Source organism: Gymnoscopelus braueri (genome assembly GCF_963280865.1).
Source record: "Gymnoscopelus braueri genome assembly, chromosome: 2".
Taxonomy (NCBI): domain Eukaryota; kingdom Metazoa; phylum Chordata; class Actinopteri; order Myctophiformes; family Myctophidae; genus Gymnoscopelus; species Gymnoscopelus braueri.
Genome location: NC_137604.1, coordinates 18251706 through 18270517, shown reverse-complemented (window position 1 = coordinate 18270517; position 18812 = coordinate 18251706). Strand labels below are relative to the sequence as shown.

The window sequence follows — 18812 nt, the reverse complement described above, 5'->3', positions numbered from 1 at the left end:
AGTAGGTACACACTGCATACCTATGCAGGAGGAATGTGATTCTACAGCAGCTGAGGTGCTGCCAGAACTTGTGGCTACAAGCACACAGTCGATTGCATCACATCCGAGAGAGAGAGACAGAGAGAAAGAGAGAGAGAGAGAGAGAGAGAGTTATCTGACTGAGTGTATGGGCGTGTATCTGAGTTCTCTCTCTCTCCCTCTCTCTCTGTGTCTCTATCAGGAAGTATGATGATGTCTTAACTTTAAAAGGAAGACATGGGCTCATAATGGCACAATGTCTGCCTTTAAGTCTGGTAACGTGAGGAGAAGAGGCCCTTGGGATATGTCCCCTCTGCTGGTACTGCTGCTGGTGCTGCTCTCCAGTCTGACTGGCCCAGGTAAGACAGAATAACTCATTTTATTTCACTATTTACTATTTCACCACCTTACAACCACGATTTGCGGCCCTTTCTCTGCTGTCCTTATCTCCTCCTACCTGTCTTTACCTGGCTTTGTGAGCTACGAGTCACATTATACTTAGTTTTTTTTTGCGTGAGTGTGTGAGGCCGTAGAACAGGGTTATTATATTTCTGTTGATGTGGTGATAGACTGAGTTACACATAGTCACTCGTGGACCGGCTAGGAGAATCTCTCTACACTACAATGCCACGTGAACCCCTTTTCTAATAACATATTCTGTAATGGTAACTTCTGTTATTTCATAGCCTTGTTGCGCTTAACTTTTGGATGGGGACACTTTTCTTGTTACGACAAGTATCCAAGCCATAAAAACCTTCACTCGTAAAATCAGTGCAATGTTTCTCTTTTTTCTGTATAAGTTGGCTCACCTTTCTTAACCGCATGAACCCTAGCGTCCCTATTCTGGGACAGTAGAGAAAATAGCAGTGTTGTAAGCTTGTAGATCTGCTATTTTCGGTGTAGAGATTTGGTGTAGAGGGAAATGCTAGCGGACCCTATCGTTTGGAGCCTTGGGGGACCCCGTCAATATTGTTTAAGTGGTTAAGAAACCTTTTTTTTCCCCAAAGAACAAAACATTTCATCTTTAGTCATCATCATGACAAATACCTGACCGTAAAGATGTTTCACAAGGCACTCCAACGTCCCTGTGGCGTATACACACTCTGCTGCCTGTGTAATAGCTCATTTTTGCAACTGTTTTGACTGTTTCGACACTAAAATGTACACGGAAGTCGCAAGGTCCTGGCATGGTGTCACAATAACACTTTAACTGTCATTTTCTTGTACTGTACAGAAGCAGGGCAGGAATTTCAGGGAGGCCACGAAGGCCATGGCAGTCGTTGCCCCTCAGTTTGGCCTTGGTGCCCCTCAAAAAAATGGCATGCCCTGAGGCCACAAGTGGCCTTAATTGGCCTGACTGTACCACTTTCTCCTCTGTCTCTTTCTTGTCAATATGTAGACAGTAGACACCAGTGTCTCTTTCTTGTCATGTAGACACCAGTGTCTCTTTCTTGTCATGTAGACACCAGTGTCTTTTGTCGAGAGTCCCCATCTTTAAACCAATCAAAATACGTTGATTGGTTCAGGGCTGAGCATGGATCAGATTGTAAATACAATCATTTATTTATTTCACTGCAGATAGTCTACATATTACATTTAAAATCATCCTTAACCCTTAAATTCAATTAAGTCTTTCAATGGACTAAAATCTTGTTTTATTTCATGACCTTCTTGCCCTGGCATTTGGCCTTTGCGCCCTCAAAAAATGGACAACACCAAGCAAAGGCCAAGTGGCCTTTCCCCTAAAATGACGAAATTCCAGGCCTGGTCAGAAGTATTTGCCTGCTCTGGAATGTTTACCCCTTTCAATGGTTTGAAAAGTCTGTGTTTTGGTTGCATTTTCGTTTCATTGAAGGTGGAAGTCTCATTAGATAGCTTACACTGGAACCGGTTTCATGTGTGTAACTTATGTTTCTAGACCAAACAACCACAAAAGATGTTATCAATAGACATACTGATATCATTTTTGATATCACGCCGACAGCATGAATGTGAGAAAGTATGTCGCGTGTCATTCCCTTGTCCTACCCCCTTCTGCCCAGCTTTCATCGCTGTACAACAGTCTAATGCAGTGGTCTTCAACCTTTTTCGCGTCAAGGACCCCCAAATTGACACATATTAGCCCACGGACCCCCATTTGAAAAGACATGCCAGGGACTCAACCATTTTTATTTCTTGGGGGGTCTTAATCTACACTGTATTCATCATCATTAATGTTCATTTACTCTGAGAGTGTACAAATGTTTGTACACACTCAGAGTTATAGACACATAAGGGTCAATTTGGTTTCTAACTATTAATTTGGCTGGGGACCCCCTGGAACCCCCTCAAGGACCACTGGTGGTCCCCGGACCACTGGTTGAGAACCACTGGTCTAATGTAAGCATACTTTTTTCTTTTTAGAAAAAGAATTATAAAAGTCCCTTTCCTACATACAGTAGGTTGTAATTCAATTCCATTACGGATAACTTCTTGTTTCAGTGATATGACAGTGTTGTGATAAGATCTGTTTGTTTACTGTAATTGTATAGATGTCTCATAAAGTGGCTTAGGCTTAAATACCATTAACTGTGGAACTAGAGAGTTGTATTCATATGGATGACAAGTATATGGCAACCAATGGGAATACAGTTGGAAACCCATTAGTTCAACCCACTTGAGAAAGTGTTGTATCAATACATCACAATCTTTGTGTGTGCACATGTATCTGTATGCAGTGGTGGAAGATGTGCTTTACTTAAGTATAAGTAACTGAAGGACACTCATTGCCTTCATCGCATCCCGCATTGACTACTGCAATAGCCTCCAATACGGTGTCCACCACCAAGGTTCTCAAGAAACTACAGAATGTACAAAACTCTGCCCGCCTGCTTACCAGAACCCGATCCAGAGACCACATCACACCAGTCCTCCATGACCTTCACTGGCTCCCAGTCAAACACAGAATAGACCCCTTAACAGACAACGTCACACTGATAAGAAGCAGTATGCGTGCAACCAGTATCAGGTCTCGCTAGGACGCGCCTCACCAGCCAACACACAAGAGGGGGTTGGGGTGTGCTGAAACCAGCGCATCCCAAAACAACAGGTTGAGAATTGATTGCGTGAAACAATCACCTGTGCTTCCAGTCTCAATGTTGGTAAACAAATAATTGGTCTATACGGTGTCCACCACCAAGGTTCTCAAGAAACTACAGTACATACAAAAAAAACTCTGCCGGCCTGCTTACCAGAACCCAATCCAGAGACCACATCACACCACTGGCTCCCAGTCAAACACTTCCCAGTCAAAATACTGCTCACCACCTACAAGGCCTTCAACAACCAAGCTCTCCGCTACCTCTCTGACCTCTGTCACCACCACCCCTCCCGCTCCCTCAGGTCTGGTGATGCCAACCTCATGGTGCTCGCCAAGACAACGAACCTGGTGTGACAGCTGACAGGGCCTTCTCAGTTGCTGCCCCCTCCCCATGGAACTCACTCCCAGCTCACATCAAAGCTGCCCCCACCCTCGCCGCGTTTAAAACCACCCTCAAAACCCACCTCTTAGGACTCGCTTTCCCCTCCTAATTCACCGTTTAATTTTAACAATTATGTTTTGCTTCGTTCTTTACCCTTTTAACTAGTTGTTTTCTTAATAAAGTCGTTTTTATGTGTTTTGTTCTGTAAAGCAACTTTGAGTACCTAGAAAGCGCAATATAAATTGCACCTATTATCATTATTATTATTGAGTAACTATATCACAATATAGAAATACTCTGTTACAAGTAAAGGTCCTGCATTCAACATTTTACTAAGTACAAAATATGTAAAAAAATCTAAATATAACACAAGAGTACTCATTATGCAGGTCCATTTCACAATCATTTTATAGGATTGTAATTAATAATGTATTCATGTGTTCAGCTGGGGGCTGATTTTAATGAATTTATAAGCTGCTGGGTAGCTTAACCTATAATACATCATCATTTATCAAATCATGTTAATGTATGTTGTGTATAAATAATCTAAATCTGCTAATTAAATAGTTTTGAGCTTGCAGATCTGCTACTTTTGTATGATGCTGTAGTACGATCAAGTAGGGCATTAATTTACGAAAAAACACAAAAAGCTACAATATGGAGATAAGAGGTTTCTGCCAGACAGCAACAAATTGAACTTAAGTGCATTATTTGAGTAAATGTACTCAGTTACGTTCCACTGCAGTCTGCATGTAAATGTAATGCTGAGTCCTGAATTGCAGTGGTGTCCCAGGATGAAGATCAGGACGGAGGCGGGGAAGTCACACCTGAAGAGGCACTTGAAGAAGTGGCTGAAGAAGTGGCTGAAGACGTAGCTGCAGAGGCACCTGATGAGGCTCTTGAAGAGGCTCCTCCTGTTGACGTGACAGAAGAGCCGCCAGCAAATGAAGAGGAGGACCAGGACCCGTCATCATATACTGATGATGGTGAAATACCCGTCACAGGTCAGCTCTTGATGCATGCTATTTAGCTATCTATCCTTGTTTGTGTCGCTGGGTGAAAATAGTAGATCTACAAGCTCACAACGTGCCGCAACGCAACGTGTTGTGAGCTTATAGATCTTCCATTTTCGATGGACGCCAGGTTGAAAGCTGTTAAAATGAGGGCTTCCTTGTTGCCTCAGCAGGTCAGTGTGTGCGTAGACACAGACCGAACCGTGATTGGATTGGATGACCTCACATGTCAACCTCTCTCTCTATCTCTCTATCTCTCTTTCTCTTTCTCTTTCTCTTTCTCTCGCTCTCTCTCTCGCTCTCTCTCTCTCTCTCTCTCTCTCTCTCTCTCTCTCTCTCTCTCTGTCTCTCTCTATCTCTCTCTCTCTCTCTCTCTCTCTCTCTCTCTCTCTCTCTCTCTCTCTCTCTCTCTCTCTCTCTCTCTCTCTCTCTCTCTCTCTCTCTCTCTCTCTCTCTCTCTCTGTCTCTCTCCTGCACTCACTCATGAAACAAAAAAAAAACACCCTAAAGAATGATTAAGACATAACATGGAGAAGAATATTAAGTGACTATTATAAAGAAGTAATCTAGCAAGTGATTTGTCACTTCTATCTATCTCTTGTGGTTGTTTTTGTTACCATAATGATCCTGTGCTACTTTTGTGGGTCCGTAGAGCCACCATCGTCGATGCCTGATGCCTCGGCAACCCCCAATACAGGTGAGACCATGTCAGCAGGTGTACACTGTAAAACCCTCAGTGTTCAATTAACTCATAGAGAGTACAACTGTAAACTGACATCAGAAGTGTCTACATAGGACACACTACTACTACAAAAAAAATCTAATATTATTGTGCTTTTTAGTATCCAACATTAACACCCCACTCCCATCAAAATAAATAACACTTATGGAGGGTAGATGATTGTATGCAGGTTTTAATTCAGTTTCACTGATAGGACAGTGTTGTGTGATAGCTAGGGTCTGTTTACTTAAATGAAGACATCTCACGAGGTGGCTTAGACTCTACTAACTGTAGAGCTACAATTATTCAATCATATTGGTGACATATTGTTTTTTGACACGACTGTGTAGACTTACGAATTGTACTCCACTGGTCAAACTAAAGAGCTGTCCCCATCTATTTACATGTGTATTTGTTCAGTGTATTTTCATACTGTGACGTGATGTGTCCTTGCCATGCTGCCTTGTTGAGTCGTTGTTGAGAATGTTGAGTGAAAATACTCATTTAGTGCTTGGATCTTTCAGTCAGGTATTCTGAACATAACCTAACCCTTTGTTGTATTGCTGTTTTATGTTACACAGAAGATGGCTCTGGAAGTGGCTCTGGTGATTTTCTGGGTCAGTTAAGTTATGTCCTAATATACATACACATTCATTATTATTAAAAAATACAAATATTGCTGCAATCCATAACTTTGTGGTCGGGTACGACCACTACCGGTTGACAAGAGGTATTGCATGAGGCTCAAAGCGCAATACAACATCCGCCCAAACAGGCTTTCTGTATTAGCTCAGCAGTAGATAATTCAGCACTCGCACAGGGGACCCCTGGAACCCGGGTTTGAATTCCGGCATAAAAGTTACGGATTGCAGCTTTAAATTATAATAACAGATCATGTTCTGTTGAAAGGTGCCGTCACTAGGTGTGCTAAGCGCTACAATAATTGTCATATAATAATTGTTGATGAAAACACCAGGTAGTGAAAATTGCCGATCTACAAGCTCGTAGATGGGCTATTTTTGGAACACAGTTTATAATTTCCATTTCCTGAAAAGTGTCAGTTTTGGACATACAAGGTTTCAACCCGACAGTGATGATATGTTTATTGCTGCTACACTGAGTAAACCAGAACTAAAAGACACACAAGATGTGACGATACAACATCTTGAATGTTGACAGAGGCCGATCTCGCTGCTCCTCTCCTCTCCTCGTAGGTGAGCCCACGGACGTACCGCCGGACACCAGTCCCGTCATCATCCTGATCCCTGTGGTGCTGGTGGTGGTGATCATCGCCATGGTGGTGGGCGGCATCGTCATCAACCGCAGGTGGAACCGGAACAAGAGTTACAAAACAGGTACATCGGTTTAAGACAGGACGAAACGTCTGCCATCATGAACCAATCAGCTCATTTCTGTGTCTGGTACGGAGACACAGTTGTAGCCTGGTAAACCCCTCCCTCGGGATATCTAATTTCCATTTGATATCAATTCCTGAAATCAAATGCAAATGAGATTTCCGGAAGGGGGGGGGGGGGGGGGGGGGGTTTACCAGGCTAACACAGTTGGTGTTCATAGATCAAATCTTTGTTTATCGATCGGGAGGCAAATCTTTGATCATGCGATATGACACTCTGTGTACGTACAGCTAGACTTGTTTTATAGTTTATAGTTGCTGGTTGGGGGGGGGGGGGGGGGGGGGTTGTCGGTGGTGGGGTCCATGCCTCTGCTTTTGATATACCACCTCTAATCGTCCATTTTTATGGCCATTGGGGATATGTTTTATCTCATTCTTCTGATCAGACTGAATTAAATATATGCATTTCCTTTTGGGAAATGTAGACTGTCTGATATGTTTGATGTTTATTTGTGATAATATCACAATTTAATAAAACATTTAAAAAAGTATGTTTACCAAGGTCACAACACGATGAGACTCATCTTGAGCTTGTAGATCGGCTATTGTTTGTTTAAGAAAATGACCAACCCCTCTGTTTTTGTTTTACAAATCGAACCTCGGACTAGACTAATTTGCCTTTTTCTTTTTTACTTTAAGGTGGTTTGACTGTGTTATCAAATGATGTTTTGAAGTAAGCATGTATTTGTTCTTTTCTTAGATCATGAGAAGGGGGATCCTTATTTGGATGACACCACAGAGAAAGTACCAATGTAAGTTCTGAGAATGTGAGCTCATTGATTCTTCTTCGATGTAAACAACTGCCTTTCAATGCACGCTTATGCCTCTTATTAATATGCAGAACAGTTTGACTAAAGTGATGCTACTGTGGTTTCCTGTTTAATACGTGTGTGTGTGTGTGTGTGGGCGGTCAGGTGGTGTGAAAACACACCCGACCGTGTGTGTGTGTGTGTGTGTGGGTGTGTGTGTGCGTGCGTGTGCGTGTGCGTGTGCGTGTGCGGGCGTGGGCGTGTGTGTGTGCGTGTGTGTGCGTGTGTGTGCGCGTGTGTGTGTGTGTGTGTGTGTGTGTGTAAATTTGCAAGCATGTTGGCCTCACTAACTGGTTCTTGTGATGATGCCACATGTTTTTCACGTGAGACTACAATTCTTGTGTGTGTTCGTGCGTGTGCGTGGGCGTGGGCGTGGGCGTGGGCGTGGGCGTGGGCGTGGGTGTGTGTGTGTGTGTGTGTGTGTGTGTGCGTGTGCGTGTGCGTGTGCGTGTGCGTGCGCGCGGCGTATGTGTGCGTGTGTGTGTGTGTGTGTGTAAATTTGCAAGCATGTTGGCCTCACTAACTGGTTCTTGTGATGATGCCACATGTATTTCACGTGAGACTACAATTCTTTCTGACGACGAGTCATATTGCAAATAGCTCATGCACTATTGTCCTGGAGTATTGTTATCAATACACAGGATGTGATGTAACTTCCCCCTTGTGCCATTTAGTACAAGTTGCCATGTAAAAACAGCTCTTGCACACTACAACAAAATCACGGGTGGAAAGGGTGGATAGTGGAAGTATCATGCGGACACCTCCTATGAAGAAATACTGTCTGGCATACGAGGGTTTCCACCCGACAGAGACGATATTTGAATATTATTGCACTTCCGGAATAATGAAGATCACGTCATACTGAAAAATATATAAACAAACAAAATTCACATGCATGTTTCAAACCATACAAAATTCTAAAATATATATTTTTCACTGTGGAAAACTATTTTCCACAGATATCTTCTACAGTAGATGTAGATAGACTATAGCAATGATTACCGGAATCAGAATATACACTTTTTTTACAACTTTACTATAGGATTTTCAATTATTAAGACATACCCTCACAGAAAATAAAAATCACACCCAGTGTGAAGAGAGTGGTGCCTTTGAATTAGTGTAACTGGTTGCATCCTTGTGTTGCAATCAGCTGCAGCTGTTGAGGCCATGCTCAAACCGACGGACGGACGGACCCACACACACGGTCAAGTGTAGGAGTGGCTGGCACCACTCAAAAATGACAACAATAAAACAACACTTATAAATGGGGGGGAAAATAAATGAAAAGATAAAGGGAGCAGTAAATAATTTGAAGTTAATAGCTATTTAACACAAATTACATTTAAATACCATTAAGTGGTTAAATGTGAAAAATCACACCATAATCCCATCATCAATAATCGTTATCATCATCATCGTTACCATCTGCATGTTCTTTTTTGACTACTGCTACGTTTACAAAGAAGCAGCAGATATAGCCTGTGTGTCATGGAGCATTTGTTGACCCTCACAGTAACATAAAGGTCATGTCCTCCAGGCCCATGTTTGAAGAGGACGTCCCCTCTGTGTTGGAGTTGGAGATGGACGAATTGGACCAGTGGATGAGCAAAGATGGTGAGTGTCTAACAATGAGACTATTGAGGACATAACTCAGATGTCATGATGTGAAGCAAACGTGTGAAAACAGGCAAGAAAATATGCCTCTCAAATGCAACTTCTTTTAGCAATCTTTGTAAGATTGGGTGTTCACTGTTCCTCCAGCAGATGTCACTGTTGCACTATTTGTTGCAGGAATTCCTCTATGAGCAAAGTGAGCCTCTCTCATGTGAGGCCAGATTAATACATTCTACAATATACTGTAGTGAGGTCCATACCAGCCTTAGTACGTTCATACAGTGCATTGCCTATTCACAGCTTTAGACATATTTTACTTAGATCATTTCCCATAAATGTTCTTATTACATTTGTATTGTTGGCATCCAAACACTAACACATTTACTGGAATAATCTAATCAGTATTGGATACACAAAAGTTGCGTGGTTATTAAATGCTGCATCATGTTTGAATTTAGTTTGGAAATCAAGCTTTTCTCCTGGGGCTTGACTTTTCAAATCAATTTGCGCTTTTACAAAAGCATTAAAACAAAACAATAACTTAAAGGGATAGTTCACCCAAAAAAAATATTTTTTTCCCATCAATTAGTCACCCCATGGAGACTTGAATTCATGGATATTTTTTTGTTTTTGTCTCATTCCTAAGCCAATAATTTCATGACCAGCGGACCGGTAGGCAGCGGTTCCGGTAGGAGACACAAAGGAGTCTCTTTGTGTCTCCTAGCGGAACCGCTGCCTGTCGTCAAATTATTGGCTTAGGAATGCGACAAAAACAAAAAAAATATCCATGAATTCAAGTCTCCTAATGACTGACTAATCGATAGGGAAAAAAAACATTTTGGGGGTGAACTATCCCTTTAACTTTGACAAAACATAACCACAAAATGATATTAAGTGTGTTAGATTACCTTTATGGGCAAGTTTCAGGTCTCTGAACTTTGGTTTTCATACTGAAATTAACTGAATGAAATGGCTTGAAAATCTAACAAACCATGATTATTGGCAGTAATGTCAAGTATACTGTGAGACATAGTCAGTGGTCAGACAACCAGTATGGTGCTTCAACTCTGGCCCTATAGGGACCTAGAATACTGCTTATGTTATCTTTTATCAGGAAGTTGTAAAGCTAGTTAAAGGTAGGGTAAGTATTTTTTGGTTAAAAGTGTTTTGTTAAATCATTGCTATAGAGTGTTTGTTCAGTTGAAAGTGTCTCTGCGTCTCCCTAGATCTTTGATAAACAGAAAATACATTTTCAGGAGGGTGGCCAATCTTCAGCCAATCAGGAGAGAGTACCCATTTATCAGCTTAAATGTTATAATAATAATAATAATTTATTATAATAGCACCTTTCAAAAATAAGTTACAAAGTCCCAATTTTGTCTGCTCATTTCTTTGTGTCGTCACTTCCAATTTCACTTGTTTAATCTGTATCCTGTGTGAGTTCTCTCTCCTGATTTGATACAATTGGTATCCCGACCTGAAAATGCATTTTCTGATTAATCAAGAGCTGGAGGGACGGGGAGACGCCTGTTGCTAAACAAACAAAACACTCTATACCAATGAGTACTATCAGAATATAAAGCAATATTTTTTACAAAAGAATATCACTTACCCTACCTTTAACCTTTGGTAATCTGGGTCCTCAGGACTGGTATACAGATAATGTAATGGCATTGCATCGGGTTTGTCAGATAATTCCTTTTGTATACTTAAAACCTCCCTGCTTGGGTTAATGTGTTTATTATCCCATTTGTATGTTTATTTATTATAGGTGGAACGACAATGGACTCCAAACAGATAGAATTATGATTTAACGTGAGTATTCCTTTTTTACATTCCAGTGCATTCTCAGTCTACTGCTCATAGTTACTGACACAGAGACAGTTTTTGTCAGTTTTAGCTCTCTCCAGAGCTTTGTGCTCAGACAAAGAGGTGAATATAATAATCTGTCCTGCTTTTAGAGTGAGTTGTGAGAGTTTGTGTCATGTCGCAATATAAGCCTAGACACTGATAGACAAGTTACCAGTGTTGGGAAAAGCACTCAATTTGTTTTACTTAAGTAGAAGTATCAATACTGCAATGTAGAGATACTCTGTTACAAGTAAACGTCCGGGATTCAAAATTTACTTTAGTAAAAGTACAAAAGTATGCAGAATGTCCCATTTCACAAGTTTTCAAATCTATCAAAATCTATAAAAGATCTTTTGAAAATTGCAGCTCTGACGCATTGTGAGCTTGTAGATCGGCTATTTTCAAATAGCCGAAGTATATAAGGCGGAATGTGGTTAATGTATGTTTTGTAATAATAATCAAAATCTGTAACTAGTAACTAAAGTTTTCAAATAATTGTAGTGGAGTAAAAGTACAATATTTGCCGAGATGGAGTAGAAGTAAAAGTAATGAATATTGGAAATACTCCAGTAAAGTAAAAGTACCTAAAAATTGTTCTTAAGTATAGTACTTGAGTACATGTACTTAGTTACTTTCCACCACTGCCAGATACACATCGCTTATGCCCTTAATGCAGTGCAGGTTAAGATAAGACAGAGAGACAGTTACTCCATAATGCAGTGCCCTATTCTGGAGGGAGCATTCGTGGGAAAATAGAGCTTGTAGATCGGCTATTTTCCGTGAAGAGGTTTGGATTGATGGGGGGGAAAAAAGTAGACCAAGTACAAAGTATTTACTAAGTATTGAGGGTTCAAGTGGTCAGCATTAACAAGAATCCAACCTATTAATAGAAAAGATCATGTGGAAACAAACAAACAAACAAACAAACAAAAAAACATGAATTTACACAACGCTGATGATAGTGCTGTCAAACAAGTCTATGAAGCTATCTATGAAATCGATGAAAAAGTTGAATATGCAACACAATTGTTTACAACAATATGTATAGTGGGGGGTCCCTGCTTCATCTCTCTCTCTGCTAAGGGGGGGGGGTCCTTGGTGTGAAACATTTTGAAGACCCCTTCCTTAAACCATTCTTCTACATTTATCAGGGTCCCTTTGTGGTCTATACTTGGTCCGCTCCTTTTTCCCCTCTCTCTTCGCCAAAAATTGTGGATCTACAAGCATTGATTGATTGATTGATTGATTGATTGATTGATTGATTGATTGATTGATTGATTGAATCAATACTTTATTAGACAGAAATGTAAACAGCACGAGGCACAGTCAGACATTTGGGCTACAAGGATAACACAAAAGCATCCTGGGGACTTGTTTCCATTGTGGTCCTATCCTATATACCATTGGTTCTCAAAGTGGGGTCCGGGGACCCCCAGGGGTCCTTGAGGGGGTTCCAGGGTGTCCCCAGATAGATGGATAGTTAGGAACCAAATGGACCCTTATGGGTCTGTAACTCTGAGAGTGTACAAATGAAACCAAATGGACCCTTATGTGGTTGTAACTCTGAGAGTTTGGTTCCATTTGTACACTCTCAGAGTCATGGTGGTCTGTGGTCTAATGCAGGGGTTCTCAAAGTGGGGTCCAGGGACCCCCATGACCATGGCCCTATATCGGCTATTTTCAAAAGAACTTGACATTCTTGGAATATCTTTGACATTTTTAAAACCATAAATCTTGTGTGGGGGGTCATTGGCCCAAAATGTTTTCAGATGGGGGTCTGTGGCGGCCAAATACACATTAATTTAGGGGTCCTTGACATGAAAAGGTTTGAGAACCACTGCTATATACACTATAGCTTGATGCTATATTTGCCTGTAGATGGGCTATTTTCAGGAGATGTTCACAGAATGTTCACCTCTATTATGACATAATAGGTTATTAAGGTGAGACGAGGAGAGACAGTCACACCCTGTAAAGGCAGTGCAGGTTAAGTGTAGGGTTAGTGCAGCTGTTGATTGAACGCTACCTCTGCATAATAGTCATCACTGATGTCAAGCTGCATGCTTATGTTTTAAAGGCTATGGATAATCAGTAATTATTACTCATTAGCCGTGCACATTGCATCATAGTTTGTACAAACACGTGCCAAAAATAGGAAACGGAAAACAAGCGCAAACATGGAGAAAATGTTGAATCTTATCAGATGGGATCCTGTCAGAAGGGGTCTATTTCTAAATACATGCATCTTCTCCAGCGGTTAAGAGTGTTTACAGATTGCGGATCATTCGTCACGGTGGAAGTGGAAGAATAGGTTTGGGATATATGTTTTTGATTACAGCGCGCTCGCACATATTTCATGGCGGCAGCAACACAAGCGTGATCATAACCATGTTATTATGGTACACATCATAGCCAGGCATTATGAATCACATATTTCAGTGTAGCAGCCTTGTAGCGCAGACTCCCAGGAAAACTAACACAACACAGATTGACCATTCATCTTGGGTAATAGTCTCTCCCAATGGCTTCTCTCTCTCTCTTTCTCTTTTTCTCTCTCTCTCTCTCTCTCTCTCTCTCTCTCTCTCTCTCTCTCTCTCTCTCTCTCCCCTCTCCCTCATTCTCTCTCTCTCCTCATTCTCTCGCTCTCTCCCTCATTCTCTCTGTCTCTCCCTCATTCTGTCTCTCTTTCTCTCTCCTTCTCTCTTTCTCCCTCTTTCTTTCAGTGTTGTCTCGTTCTCTCTCTCTCTATAAACTCTCCCTCATTCTCTCTCTCCCTCATTATCTCTATCTCTCCTTCATTCTATCTCTCTCTTTCTCTCTCTCTCCATCTCTCTTTCTTGCTCTTTCTTTCAGTCTTTCTTTCAGTCTCTCCTCTCTCTCCCTCTCCCTCGTTCTCTCTCTCCTTCTCTCCCTCCTTCTTTCTCTCTATCAATCTCTCTCTCTCTCACTCTCGCTCTCTCTCTCTCTCTCTCTCTCACTCACTCACTCACTCACTCACTCACTCACTCACTCACTCACTCACTCTCTCTCTCTCTCTCTCTCTCTCTCTCTCTCTCTCTCTCTCTCTCTCTCTCTCTCCCCCCTCCTTTCCCCAACTGGTTTTTGTTTGGCTGCAATGTGCCAGCCGGGGTTTGGAATAGCTGTGACTGATGAACTCTAACCCTTTCAGTCATCATTACGTACCGTGGGGGCCTTAAGCCTGATCCACATACACTTCGTCGTACTAAGCATCTGGCCGAAAACCACAGATCTGCAAGCTTGCGACGCGTCCCAGACGAGACGCGTCGTGAGCTTGCAGATCTGCTTTTTTCGGGCCGTGCGGCGCCGTCGTACGGCGGAGCACACAAGTCAGAAACACTCCTAACATCTGTTGCTGATTACGACAGGCATGCATGGAAGTGTGGCGCAACTTTAGCTATAGAGATGGTCCCTGCCTCTGTTGACGGGCTGGAGGGGGTTGGGGGGGGGGGGGGTGGGGGAGGGGGGGATCAAGGTCCACTCTGCTAACTGTGGCCTAACGTCATTCACACACTCTGCTTTTTTCCCAGGGTTTTTTATTTGCCAAGGCTTCACGGACTACTCTCGGTTAAACAGAAAGGGCGGCCCTCTGTGGACAAAAAGTTACAACAGAGAGAACTCAAAACAGAAGGGAACGCAGGAGGTTGCACAATGTTATATCATGACCCTTTTGTTTTTAATATTCCCAGTACTTAGTGCAGCAGCTGTAGCGTATTTTCCGTTCCACAGCGGATCTGTTTAGTTCCAGAAACAATTGGGCTTGTCACATAGTAGTCAATATGCTGTAAAATACGACCAGAGTTATTGATCCCCTTGGGTCGAATAAGGGTATAAAGTAGACAGACTGGCCATGTTAAATTAAGTAATCACAGATCTGTCCAAGGTCTCAATTTTTCTTTTTAAACGCTTAGTTATTATTTTCTTGTTGTTGTTGTTTTTTCCTTCCTGGCATTTCTGCTTTATTTCTGGTTGTGACATAGAGAGAGAGAGAGAGAGAAAGACAGGAAAGGCTGGAGGGAGATAGAAGGGGATGACCTGCAGCAAACAGCCTTGGGGGTCAGAATCGAACCCGGGCCTGTTGCGAGAAGGACTTCACCACTGGTTCTCAAAGTGGGGTCCGGGGACCCCCAGGGGTCCTTCTGGGGTATTCCATGGGGTCCCCAGCAAAATGAGGAACAGTTCAAACCCTTATGCCCTATTTTATTTTTCGGCGATTCAAAATTCACAGATTTAGGCCTAGGTAACAGTAGACTAACTGAGCTTGACGATCAGTTATTTTCTAATCATTTTGACAAATGTTGACAAAAATTCTCTTGGCACAAGATCTTTTCAAATGGGGGTCCGTGGACAATACACATCAATTTGTCAAATCTTGCAGTTTGAGATCCACTGGATTAATACATTAGCCTTATTTATGTAGTGTGCTATTACCAGGTGAGCCACTGGGGGCGCCCCCTAACTCTCAGTTTTGTTGTGACGTACACACAGTAATGGTTGTGTACTTATATAATGCAATCACACTCCATTTGCTGAGTTTGATCCAAAGTGCCTTACATGAGTGCATACATTTTTAGCTTGCATACCCACAGTGGGAATTAAACCTGACACCTGCTCTACCCATTGACCCACACAAGACCAGTTTAACAAACACACAATGGCACTGGAGGAAAGTAACTAAGTACATTAAACTTATAAGTACATGTACTTAAGTATAAGTTTGAGGTACTTTTACTTTACTTGAGTGTTTTCATTTTTCAATACTCCGACTCCACTTCATGTCAGAAGCGAATATTGTACTTTTTTTTACTCCACTACAATTATTTGAAAACTTAAATTGCAAGTTACTTTACTGAAGTACAATTTGATGCCATTACTTTTGTACTTTTACCGAGTAAACTTTTGAATGCAGGCCTTTTACGTGTAACAGAGTATTTGTATATTGTGGCATTGCTACTTTTATTTAAGTAAAAGAAAAAAAAAATCCAAGTACTTCTTCCACCACTGTAGCCTACAATGTTAAACTCGACCACAAGCGCTAGCTCAGTGTGTACTGTATGTATGAAGTGAGTTCAGAGAGACCGTAATTCCTCCGACAGTAAATGATCCTACTCTAACCTCTTGTCTCTTTTTCCCCCGACTGTCTGTCCTTTGCCCGCGAGGAGGAGGAGGAGGAGAAGTTTATGGACACTGTCACAAATTATCTCTCTCCCCCTGTGGTCCCTCTCTACTGCAGGTGACAGAGGACGTTCCACTATGCCAGCAAGGACACGCTGCCACCCCCGAGGCACTGCCGTGCATATAGTAACCCAACGATGAAAACTCTGTGACCATGTGCCGCAGCGTTCCCACAACATTCACGCAACACTGCTGACAGCGTGGAACTACAGTGTTTACCAGGAACCAACATCACTATTTGTTTGTGTGTGTGTGTGCGTGCGTGCAAGCGTGTGTGTGTGTGCATGCGCGTGCGTGTGTGTGTGTGTGTTTTAAGAAAAGGAAATGCAGATGTTTTTTTCCCCTCTCAGTACCAGACAAAAACAGCAGTGGCGACAATAATTGTGCAAGTTAAACATATTTTTGTTTTACAATTCGACGTCGCAAACCTCTTTCTCCCACGTGACTTTAATAGAGAGCAGAGGCAGTGTGTGTTCCCAGACCTAAATCGGTGGTGTTCTGGTCACGTTGATTCGTTATAATGAGCATTGGTAATGAATGGCCATTGCAATGCCATCAATTCAGTATTGTGCCATTGTTTATTGTTTCAGTCACGCTTTGTCTGTGGTTTATTGCTGTTTGTATTCAACTGCCATGTCGTAATTGATTACGGTGGGCTTTAACTCTAGGAATATATCTGAGGGGAAAATAAACACAATTAGGAATACCAAAGAGAAAACTAAAACAAAAACGACAGTAATGTGCGATAGAGTTGCAGCCACCGACTTGCAGACATTTTGCCAGGTTAGAGTCAGGTTTGTTTGCCCATTCGGCCATGTGGGTGTAGCTGGAACTTGTCTTGGTATTTGCTTTCATATAGACATGAAACCACATACACAAGATTCCTACACATCATTCAACAAAGGTAGACTGTTTTCAGGTATACACATTTTATAAATACAGATGTACTGTGTCGACACCATTTGACAAACAGAAAGTGCAAAGTGAAAAGGCATACAGAAAAGTAACATAACCAAACAAAACACCACAGATTTTATTGCAATTTTGGCTACTCTCTTTCGCCCGTCACAATGTTTCCCCTCTCACAGGTTCCTACCGCTGTTAACTCAGAGAGCATACAAAAGCTTGTACATTTGTTCTCTCTTGGAGTTACAAATGAGTAAATTGATTGCTCGTTATATGTTTTTGCCATCATGAGATATTGCCAATGGCCCTTCTTTCTTCTGCCTGTGTCCTCTTCACACCAATCTCTCTAGTGGGAAGTTTTAATTAGGAAGTGCTTTTGATTTGCATGCATGAACAACCACAGAAGGGCTCTTTTTTCATGCTTGTGCATGAAGGTGATACAGCTGGTTAGGATTCAATACGGAGCAGTGGTGGAAAAAGTACTCAAATTCTTTACTTAAGTAAAAGTACCAATACTCCACTATAAAAATACTCTGTTACAAGTAAAAGTTCAGAATTAAAAAATGTACTTGAGTAAAAGTACAAAGGTATTGGCATCAAAAGTAAAAGTACTAAATATTTGAAAATAGCAGATCTAGAAGCTCACAACGCGTCGCGATGCGACGCGTTGTGAGCTTGTAGATCGGCTATTTTCAAATAGCCTAGGTATAAAATAGGGCAAAAGTGGTAAATGTATGTTTTATAATGTAATAATTTATATCTGAAAAGTAACTAGTAACTAAAGTTTTCAAATAATTGTAGTGGAGTAAAAGTACAATATTTGCCTCCGAGATGTAGTGGAGTAGAAGTAAAAGCATTGGAAATTGGAAATACTCAAGTAAAGTACAAATACCTCAAAATTGTACTCAAGCACAGTACTTAAGTAAATGTACTTAGTTACTTTCCACCACTGTCTGTTACACTGTATGACTAGTCTAGAATATTGTGCATCCTCATGCTGGATGTAAGGCTATTGGATGTTATGGTTTTTGGCCCTGGTTTTGAGATTATGTCGTTACACTGAACTAAATGTACATTCAGCTTTATAAGACTCAGTCAGTATTTTGCAGATTCTTGCGCTGTAAATGTGTAGAATGTGTTGTTGTTTATTTCACAAAATGAGTTTATTTTTTAAGAAAATGCCTATTGTAAATAGTTTTATATCAAGTTCGTTTATTCAGTTGTAGGTTTGACATTCAGTCAGGATATATAGGCTATACCTAATTTATCGAATGAATCCTACGCAAATAAATTAATAAAATAAATCTAGGCAGAATTGTAAAACTAAAAAGCATACAAAAATGCTAAATGCATTGTTAGGTCTGTGTATTGATTCAATTGTCAATAAACATGCCCTTGACTGCACATCTGATTCTGTTGTTCCTTTGTAAATAATCTTCTAAATATTTTAATAATATAATATCATGTTTTGAATAGCACATGCTTTCAAATGGACTTTCTTTTGAGTATTTGCGTGCATGACTGCAGCTCATAGAGTACCTCATATATAACAGCTGCGTAGTACTGCATTTCCACTGCCTCCATGGACTGTATACCACTTTCTGGTGAGACACTTACTGAAAGGTAATGGGGTGTGTGTGTGTGTGTGTGTGTGTGTGTGCGTTTGTGTGCGTTTGTGTGTGTGTGTGTGTGTGTGTGTGTGTGTGCGTGCGTGTGCGTGTGCGTGTGTGTGAGAGGGGTTGGGGGGGGTGGGTGCACGGCTGACAATTTGTGCCAACCAATGAATATAAATAGGAAATACCAAGAGAT

The 18812-nt window shown here is 41.4% G+C and overlaps 1 protein-coding gene across 1 annotated transcript; it reads left to right on the top strand.

Annotated features, from left to right (window-relative positions):
- Window positions 1-191: 191 nt before the first annotated feature.
- Window positions 192-18407, top strand: tmem154 (transmembrane protein 154). Its single transcript, XM_080415384.1, has 9 exons — window positions 192-377; window positions 4262-4483; window positions 5145-5189; window positions 5795-5830; window positions 6428-6568; window positions 7328-7379; window positions 8977-9053; window positions 10825-10868; window positions 16156-18407. The coding sequence occupies exons 1-8, from the start codon at window positions 275-277 to the stop codon at window positions 10860-10862; spliced, it is 714 nt and encodes a 237-aa protein (XP_080271510.1). The 5' UTR covers window positions 192-274; the 3' UTR covers window positions 10863-10868; window positions 16156-18407.
- The last annotated feature ends 405 nt before the right edge of the window (window positions 18408-18812 follow it).